Here is a 9814-nt window from a genome sequence, read left to right on the forward strand (position 1 = left end):
ATATTTGATACATTAATTTTAATACGTATAATAAAAAGAGATTATGCACTCTCTCCAAAAACAAATCTTGGAAGAAATCCTTCCATTAATTTTAAAATTCGAATCAAGATTCTTAAAGACAGAGTATTCTGGGTCCAGAGGGAATGCATTCATTTCAGTGTTCCCTGGAGTAGTAACTCAGTATTCATGCAAATAATTATAATCTTTCCCACACATTCTACACTTATTCTTTGTATTAATTAATAACAATAATACTCGTATCTTCCCGCTTCTTAACCTGTTAACAACTCAAAACATTGATTTTCCCAAGAGAGCAATTCTCAAAAGGGAGCGCAGACGTAGCAGTAGTGAGTCAAACAAAACAGTGAATCAGTCTAAAACTCTTTAAAGTTAAATAATATAATTAATTCTGGATTTGTGTGCGTGTAATTGATATAATGAAGGTAATTATTAATTAGGAGTTGTTAATTGATTTCCCAATTATCCTCTGATACTAAGTGATAAGTGTCATTATTATTATTCTCTACGTATGTAATTCATTTATCCTCAATTAATTAAAGATGGCCTCCTTGGATCCTGAAAATCTGGGATCCCTTTGTTTGTTTACTATAATGGAAAATTCTTAGAAGTTATTTTTCCTGCAGAAATCTCGTTACAAATACTGAAAATGAATTATTTTCATTTACTTATAATATTAAAACTCACATTTAACATGAAGCAAATATTGGTATATTTAAAAGCTTATTTTGGATCCATTCTCCCACCACATCCATGGTATTAGAAGGAGCTGTTTCGGCAATTGAGTTATTCTTCTCTAGACTAAGAACTCGTTTAAGCGATATATGTATTGATTATTTTAGATTTTTATGGGTCTAACTCAAGTCTTAATAGGGTGGAACATACCTAACATTGTCGATATGTTTATCTTTCACCTCTCGATAGTAGAACTATTATATTTTTGTGATTCTAAAATTCCTGTTTTATTCCCAACTATTGTATTTGTGTAAATAATCCATTTCTTGATATAGTAACAAAATATTGTTAAGATAAGATTGATTTTCCCGAATTAAGTGGGGATCCAGAGCTAACGTACAAATTAAAAATATGTCCAAAATATACTAGCGTATTGAATTTATTCATATTTAAATAACTTTTCGATAAGTAAGTTGCAGTAAATTATAGTTTGTCTAATTGAAACATAATGGTAGGAAGACTCTTTTTTAAATTGAATATTTAATTGAATATCATAACTTTGTTGTGAATTAAGCTTCATAGAAGAGCGAGAGGCCTCTAATAACTTTGGGAGACATTCCGTATTAGATTCGTTTTATATCATTTGTAAGGATTTTATACGTGAGGGACGCATTTTTCTTAAAGGTATTTGTCATTCAGTCTTTTTTTTAACTTTTTTAAAATGAAGAGGCCGAATGAAATATTAAGGTTACAATAACTTATCTTTCACTGCTGAAAAGTTGTGTCTTTCGTGTGCCCTTAGAAATGATTAGTTTTAAAAAGTAGGTATTATATCGTTATTTGTTGAAAAAAGATTCAAATCCTTGTTAGCTTGAAATCTTAACTATTGTTTTATTTAATCAATGTTTTTATTTTCCTTGATAAGAAAGACTCATTGAGAATACCCGCGAAAATTTATATTTATTACATTAATATCATTTCAGTGATGTGAGGCGTCAATTAAAAAAAAGGATATATTCATATTGTTATTTAAAATAATGCTAGTAGTGATTTCGTGTATACTCGTGTTTCTCTTACATCCCACATTTGGAGAATCAGGACTTCTTCGATGGAAGCTTGAATATCGTGGAAATAATACCCATGAACCCCTGGCAGTACCATCCTCAAGACGTATTGAAATGGACTGCCGAATAATTCACCGAAAAAATTTATCTGAAAGGACTGATTGGATTAAAAACGGGGATCCATTGCCAAAATATTCTCATATCCGTATACGAAAAGGGAAGCTTGTTATTCGGGACAGTAAGGTGGATGATAGTGGGAACTACACGTGTATAGTTTCTGATGGGCAAAATGTCCTTATTCATCATTATGTGGTATGTTAATTGTTCAAACTTAATATGCGTCGTTTTAAAATCAATTAATTTCCGTACTTTTTATTCATTATAGGTCAAAGTCGTTCATCGCGTAGTTGCACATCGACCTATCGTAAAGGATAGTTTACCAGGGAATCATACCGTTCTGTTAGGGTCGAATCTGACTCTCTCATGTGATGTAGAATATGATAATATACTGAGCTCAATGACTATGGCATGGGTCAAGCATCTTTATATTAATGGTTCATATAAGAACCAGCAAGATGGGTCCGCTAATCTACGGCTTCTCCAAAACTGCACGCTTGCAGACACTTTCTGTGATTTTTTGTTGAGTAATCCGAATACTACAACTGCCAGGGTAAATATTTACATTATACTTTTAAATCTTAACCTAAAATGGTAACATTTTTATTTTAAAAAATGTTAGAAATTACATCTAACGAATCTTCAGTTCAATGATACTGGACCCTATTCTTGTATAGCAACCGATAAATATGGGTTTGATGTTAGTACAGGCATGATAACAGTTGTGGAAGAGCTTCCAGAGGTCCTTCATCTTAAGCATGTTCGTTTTATGTGGAAAATTATAATTTCAGCATCAATTCTTTTCACATTCATTTTGATTGTTACTTGTGCTCTTTTTTGGAGGTAATATTATTATTACGGAAGGTTGACTAATTTATTAGTATTAACTAATATATATTTTTATCCTTTACATAGAGCTGAATCTGCGAGACGTAAGAAAAAGAACACGATATCTGTTTTTGGATATACTAAACAAATCAAAGTTAACCATATCAACACTACTTCCCCTGAGAACTCAATCGCACCTGATGTGACGCTAAAAAAGATAAGGTAACAAAGGAGTTGGGGGGGGGATGATTGTAAATTAATGAATACTTTGTCAATATTGATCTTTGTACTGAATGGTGATAGAAAATCGTCTTCAAATCCTATAAATACAATGTTATTTTTCATACTAGGTCTCAACCCAAAGTAGATTCAACGACTGGTGTTCCCTTTACGAGCGAGTATGAGTTTGATGTCGATGAAGCATGGGAATTACCAATTGAGCAACTCACCCTAGGAGGTATATTAGGGGAGGGAAACTTTGGGAAAGTATTTAAAGCGAATATGAATAATCCTAAGAGTGGAACTTGCCATGAAGTAGCTGTTAAGATGCTGAAAGAAGGTCATACCGACTCTGACGTTATAGATTTAGTTAAAGAAGTTGAAATTATGAAAAAGGTTGGCTCGCATGAAAATGTTCTTTCACTGGTTGGGGTTTGTACTAAGCCTAACGGATCACATCCTCTTTGGGCTGTGGTGGAATATGCCCTGCATGGATGTCTTAAAACTCATCTTCAAAAGCGAAAAAATGAGAGGTTATTGCTTAGCTCTGAGGAAATGTACTCTTTTTCTAATCAGATTTCCAAAGGAATGAACTTTTTGTCGAAAAGGAAGTGTGTTCATCGAGATCTAGCCGCCAGAAATATCCTTTTGGCAGATAAGAACGTCATCAAAATTGCAGACTTCGGCATGGCAAGGTTCGTATAAAATATTCTATATACATTCTTACATAACTAACTCTAGTGTTTTTTTTTATATAGAGATGTTAACGGAAAGGAATATTATCGTAAGAGAAGCGGTGGTAAATTACCCATTAAATGGATGGCCCCAGAGGCATTCTTTCAAAACTTTTATTCAACGCAATCAGATGTATGGTCTTATGGCATACTTTTGTGGGAAATTGCCAACTACGGAGAACAACCTTATAGGGAAATTTTCGATCATATCACTTTATTCAAAAAGCTTGATGAAGGCTACCGCTTATCTAAGCCATCCGATTGTCCGCAGATTTTTTATGACCTGATGAAATATTGCTGGAAATATCACCCAGAAGAACGACCCAATTGGGAAAACCTGATTACTCTCACCGATAGTTTACTCGCAGGTAGTTAAAATTGCGTAATTAATTTCGCTATGTAAAATTAATTATATAAATCTCTTTGGGGTTTTTCAGGCACGCTTGATTATCGATACTTGACCTTATCTTCTGAAAATGGAGATGATGTCACTACACCTATTCTTATGGGTGGTGAACGCTATGCAAATTGCATTCCTTCTATTCTCACATGTGATATAAAGACTAGTAGTCGACCTCCGTCATATGTTTCAGGATACTGTGATATTGAACTGTATACTCAAAATCGGATACATCCATTCAAAACTGGCTATAGTAATAATGTCTATGGAAAACTTTTAAACGAGTAAGATCTACACTCAAGATTATATTAACCGATTTTGACCTAACAGACAGCGATCCTCTTTAGCTTTCTTTCTTCAATATAAGACAGAGTTTTATTTTATTAATTATATCATTACGCTTAAATAATTAGATATTTGATTAAATTTGCATTTAAATTATGAAAGGAAACAAATGATGAGGTTTTATATTATGAATATTATAAATAATTTGAGGATTTATTGTAAAGGGGTTCTAATCGGTTAATTCATTGAATAGTCATATCAGCAGCTGTAGTTCAATCTCGTCAATATCTTCCTCGGCAGCCTCTTCCTCAAATGAGGAGCATCCGGATGAAGAACCCTCTAAGTGAAACAACGGGTTTGTCGGCTCAAAAAGAACTTTATTTTTTCTTTTAGTACAAAGAAGATAAATATGATATAATTTTTTATGATGATACTACTACATGAAGTATTTTTGTTAATGATGAAACAAGTCACGCTACTCTCCAAGAGTAACGTTGATGCGTACGCAATTATAATCGTACATACCTTTCCCAATATTTTTTTGTTATTCACAGTCTATTATATAAATATTAGTATGTTTTAAAAATAATAATTATATTGTACCTATGTAACTATGTATAAACGCAAATAGAATGAAACTCACTTATTTATTTATGAAAAACAATTGCTAGGATATATTTCTTATTAATTAATCATATAATATTACATTAATTATTACCTTCGCCAAAGAAGTATGTTTTTGCCTCTGCTTGTTGGTTCGTCACCAGGATTACGGCAAAAGTTATGGATCGATGTTGATAAAACTTTTTATGAAGATAATACATGGTCACAATAAAAATTTTAAGAGGTCAAGGTAAAACGAAACGTAATAAATACATAATAAAACATAACTTAAAAATAAATTGAGATACATGGCTCAAATAATTAGTTTCAGTTAAACTACAGCTTTTTTATACATCATGAAAATACTGGGTGGTCCATTAAAAGCACTGAGCACTTAGAATTTTAAACTTCAACAAGATATAATTTATTAATTAACAAAATAATTTAAGCAAAATTAATACTATAAATAGATGTGTGTCTGAGCTGTCTTAATCATTAATGTAGCTAACCTTAGAAAAAATGATGCCTTCAAGGCGGCAGCGGAATGCCTGGCACCCACTGCAAATATAGACTTCTGTCGTGGCGTCCCCATGCTGGTCTTCTGGGCCTCGGTGTTTGAATGATGGGCACTGTTGGGACCAGGGCTAAAGAGGGGGGGAGCAAAAGTGTCAAGAAATAACTCAAAAAGAGTCTTGCAACGGAGGAGATGGGTTTCTTTCATTGTTTGTGCCAAAAATGGCCTCTCCACACTCACAAGCTCTTTCCACCTACTTTTTGATAACTCTCAGGACAGTTTGGTGTGAACCCGAGACATCTTGCGTGGGCCCTCAGGACTTGAAGGGATTGGCTTGGGCTGATTTATTCAACTCTTTTGTGTCCTGTATGGTCTTTTTGACAGAGCTTTTATTCATCTCCAACGTCTTGGACTTGTTGATGTCGTATACTGTGGTCCTGGAGAAAACCAACTACTTGGAGTGCGTGAATGGAAATTTGTCGATCACGTTCAAGTGTCATTTTTCGATTTGAACGTAAGCTAGAGAGCTAAAATTAGTTTTATTTTGTAACTAATTGTTTATGCTTTAATACATCGAAATATGAATTAATTTCCATAACTCAACCTTCATTAATTATTGAATTAGTAAGTGTTTAAATTTCAATGGCCCACCCCGTAATTGCATAATGCACCAAACCTTGCCGTCTTTCTGGAGACTTCCTCAGAAATATTATTCTCAAACGAAGCCTAAAACAAGTAATTTATGTATAAAAATTAGAATATAAAGCCCAGTGGCATCCTTTTAAAACAATCAATTAATTAAATAAATCACATACTCATGGTATAAAATAGTACCTGACAAACTCTTGAGACTTGGGTTGGATTCTAATAAGCAGGTTTGATGGCATGGATCCACAACTTCCTTCTACTAATTTATTTTGGAAAGATAAACATTTTCATGGCCGAGAAGCCTGGAGACTTTATATCCGTAGCCGATCTATTATTACAATAAACGCGCGGCACATTTGACGACAATATTACCATTATAAAAAATATATTACAACTATTGGCATTACAAATATTTTAAATTAAGCCTCAAAATAGTAAATAAAACCCCTCCAAAATCTTCAGTTTTCTAATCAGGGCTCCCCACCTACTCAGTGCGGCTCCCACTAAAAATCCCTACATTTCCCTACGGTTATAATCAGCAGAAAATACGTCATAAATATGTTTGCTTATCACTTATCAATATTGATGTACATATACCTGGGACTAATAAAAGGGGGACTGATCACTTATTTTCAAACACTTAAACCTCTCTACAGTTGGAGCCTAGAAGATGGAATAGTAGTAGTAGTTACTTATATTACATTACTTAAGTTCCCTATTGTAGGAACATTACTTGCATGACTTCTGTCTTGTTCAATGTTCCTCTTTATTCAATATATATTCGATCATAAGAATAACACAATAAATTATTAAGTGGCATGAAATTCTCAGGCACAATGGATCAATATTCAATATCATGTAATGCATTCCACTAGAACAAATGAACACAATAATTCCAGAAACAATGTGATGTGATGTTTTTAAAAATATAGCTAGTAATGAAATGAAACACTAATTAACATACTTCAACTTACTTCAAATTATTCTCTTATCAAAATGGCATGTATAAATATAAAATATGTAAAAAGCGAAATAGTTAATTACTAATGATATAATAATTCATCAACCTCAATTTTCACTCTTAGGAAGGAGTATCATAATTCATCTCTAAAAGGAATATCTAGGACTGGTATTTAAATTCGCCTTGAATCGCATGAAGCCTATAACAACACAATGAAGAACATTTTCATAATTGATTTTTTCTTATAAATTCAAAATATTCTCGTTTGTTGTAGTACATACTAATTTTAATAAAAAATGTTTTAGAATAATTAAGATAAATAAACATCTAATCAATTAAGTATAACTTATTCTAAAAAATATTATGTACTAATAAAATTAAGTATTTCAACATATTATTGATATTTTTCAAATTATTAATTCTTAAACTGTATAAGATTCGTGAGGAACACTACGAATCTTTATTCCTTCTACAGTCTCAGTTTCTAGCTTTCCCAAGTGATACATTTTTATACTTGTATAACATCAAAAATTGCTTTTATAAGGGAAAATACATGATTCGATTCTGGAGATGAATAAAATATATGATCACTAAGGCATTGAAAGACCTAATTTTTACGAACGCCAATATTTTTAAAAACTGCAATGCTAATTTTAAGAGTCAGGCTGGAATCTCTCGGCAAAGCCCGTTTTGTAGAATTTAAAAGTCTTTCAAACATCTTTTCAGTTTCTAGACAAACCTCAATTACATCCTTAGAAGGATAGGTTAGTGCTGTTTGATGCGATCCTCCTCAATCTTTTTGTTTTATCAATGCATAATTGACTTGAATTCGTTTGCAAGACACCACAAAGATTCAATGCATTTTTCACAAAATATTTTATTTTCCAATTTTTTCACTACAAATCAGGCAATGTAAGTGATGACCACTCTTTTATAGTCCGAAATTGCTATACAAGAATTAGGGTAAGGCACTTTGCTGTAGTCATGGTCGATCTGCAAGGGACCTTTATCAATTAAACCATGTTTACGTATAAATTCCATAAGGTTGCTATCTATATTTATCTGGCATCTTCCTTTGTTTCCCTGGGAAGATAGAAAGGTGATATTATCTTGACTTAAGCAATTTCCTCTCGTTCCTCCTTAAATCTCATGTCGAATAATCAATCTTTTATAAGCGGAGGAAAACTGTGACCAAAGTATTATTATTATGCCCGTTGGCAGAGCGAATTCCACAGAAGAAAAGTTCCAAGTGATCTTGACTGAACTTGTAATGTTATAATATATTTGAGATAATTTGCTTCTATGTATAAGATAATTATATAAGTGTATAAAACTCTGAATTCCAATCAAAAATTCAACATATCGTTTTTTTTTGCTTAGAACAGATTCTTGACCATTTGGTTGGTTTCCAATCTTGGCGACGGTAGTTTACTATACATTGCTTTAGAAGCACTGGATTTTTAAGAAATCTGAAAGTATATGGTTACTTATAATATATATGTAATATTAAATTAACTAATAAGGATGCCAAAACATATTAATGTTATGAAAATACTTACGGAAAAAAGTTTATTTTCACATTATTGTGGTTGAGTTCAAGGTTGTGCTCTGGGGATCTAGAAAAAACCGCCGTTCTTAAAGTACAATTGAATGCAATGCAAGCAGGCATTGAACTCTCCGAATAAAATAATAAGAATGTATCAAGTTCCACTATGACAAACTTACCTAATACCAAACTCCTTTTGTAAAAATTAGAAGGTTATTTTATTATTAATTTATTAAGATTTTAAGAATATTGTTTGTAACAGAAAAGCTTATGTTGACATAATAAATGAATGTTTTAATCCTTATGTTTCTTTATTGTTCATCATTTGAACGCTTCAGTAAATTGTCCTCGTCATTCTATACTTTATATCTCTATGAAAGAAACAAATTGCTGAAATAATTAAAAAACGCCTAGCTGCTCATATAATTACAGTATGAATTTCCTTTGAGTGGATCTTGTGAGGAGATTGAAAGTTTTGGTACTTCTTCTTCATTATAATCTCTGTCAAGTTTGTTTCTCATCATCCCAAAAAAAAAAATTCTTCCTATTTTTTCTTCTAGTTATGAAACTGAATCAACGAATATCTCTATCATCCCATTCTTTCTCTGAGGACGAATACTCCAAGCTCCTGGCTATGAGTTATTCCTAGACAAAGCATCTTCTGAATATTCAAAAGTTTGTTCACTCCACTTTCAGTATGGTGACTTCGTTTCTGATATTATTTACAAACGAAGATAATTTCGAAATACTAGATACATATAGCCTATATGTATCTAGTATTTTCGAAATGATATAGGTAGGTATGTTTAAGGATTCCAAAAAATGTAGGTTTGAAGGCGATTATTAACTTTATTTGAAGCAACTTTTTCTCCTATCTTATTGGATCCCTAGAAATATTCTTATATGGCTCTTCTCCTCTCCTAATGAGACTAAATAGGAGGGGCTTGTAGCCCTTTTAACATACCTATATATAGCCAGGAGAACAAACTTCAAAAAAGTTATTTGCAGCCTTCTGCTATTCACAGATTTCTAAATCTTCGAAATCTCTCTCCACTCAGAAATGGAAATATCAAAGAGCCTCTTCGAAAGCAACTATGTATATCAATTTAAAAGAATGCCATTCAAGCTTAGCATGCTTTCATTTATAAGGACTGTGCCATTGATTTCAAAGACTTATGTACAAATTGTCAAAAAACTCTTCT

The 9814-nt window shown here is 32.3% G+C and overlaps 1 protein-coding gene and 2 long non-coding RNA genes across 7 annotated transcripts; 1 reads left to right on the forward strand and 2 right to left on the reverse strand.

Moving 5' to 3' along the window:
• The first annotated feature begins 298 nt into the window (after positions 1-298).
• LOC121118123 (fibroblast growth factor receptor 1) lies at positions 299-5004 on the forward strand. 4 transcript variants are annotated; one of them, XM_040712668.2, is made up of 9 exons: positions 299-443; positions 1677-2069; positions 2143-2427; positions 2497-2717; positions 2790-2924; positions 3053-3616; positions 3680-4023; positions 4093-4339; positions 4594-5004. In XM_040712668.2, exons 2-9 carry the CDS (start codon positions 1731-1733, stop codon positions 4685-4687), a joined length of 2229 nt encoding a protein of 742 aa, XP_040568602.1. In that variant the 5' UTR covers positions 299-443; positions 1677-1730; the 3' UTR covers positions 4688-5004. The 4 variants fall into 4 exon arrangements, with proteins under 4 accessions (XP_040568602.1, XP_040568603.1, XP_040568604.1 ...); XM_040712669.2 differs by having other exon boundaries at positions 4603-5004; XM_040712670.2 differs by having other exon boundaries at positions 4606-5004.
• Positions 4987-6628, reverse strand: LOC121118125 (uncharacterized). 2 transcript variants are annotated; one of them, XR_005864347.2, is made up of 3 exons: positions 6292-6628; positions 6030-6183; positions 4987-5976 (listed from the first exon to the last, which is right to left on the reverse strand). It is a non-coding gene; the product is annotated as an uncharacterized lncRNA (long non-coding RNA). The 2 variants fall into 2 exon arrangements; XR_011780270.1 differs by having other exon boundaries at positions 4987-6183; positions 6292-6618.
• A 432-nt stretch (positions 6629-7060) lies between these two features.
• LOC121118294 (uncharacterized) lies at positions 7061-8770 on the reverse strand. Its single transcript, XR_005864390.2, has 2 exons — positions 8626-8770; positions 7061-8535 (listed from the first exon to the last, which is right to left on the reverse strand). It is a non-coding gene; the product is annotated as an uncharacterized lncRNA (long non-coding RNA).
• Between the last annotated feature and the right edge of the window lie 1044 nt (positions 8771-9814).

The sequence above is a fragment of the Lepeophtheirus salmonis genome, chromosome 5, assembly GCF_016086655.4.
Source record: "Lepeophtheirus salmonis chromosome 5, UVic_Lsal_1.4, whole genome shotgun sequence".
Taxonomy (NCBI): domain Eukaryota; kingdom Metazoa; phylum Arthropoda; class Copepoda; order Siphonostomatoida; family Caligidae; genus Lepeophtheirus; species Lepeophtheirus salmonis.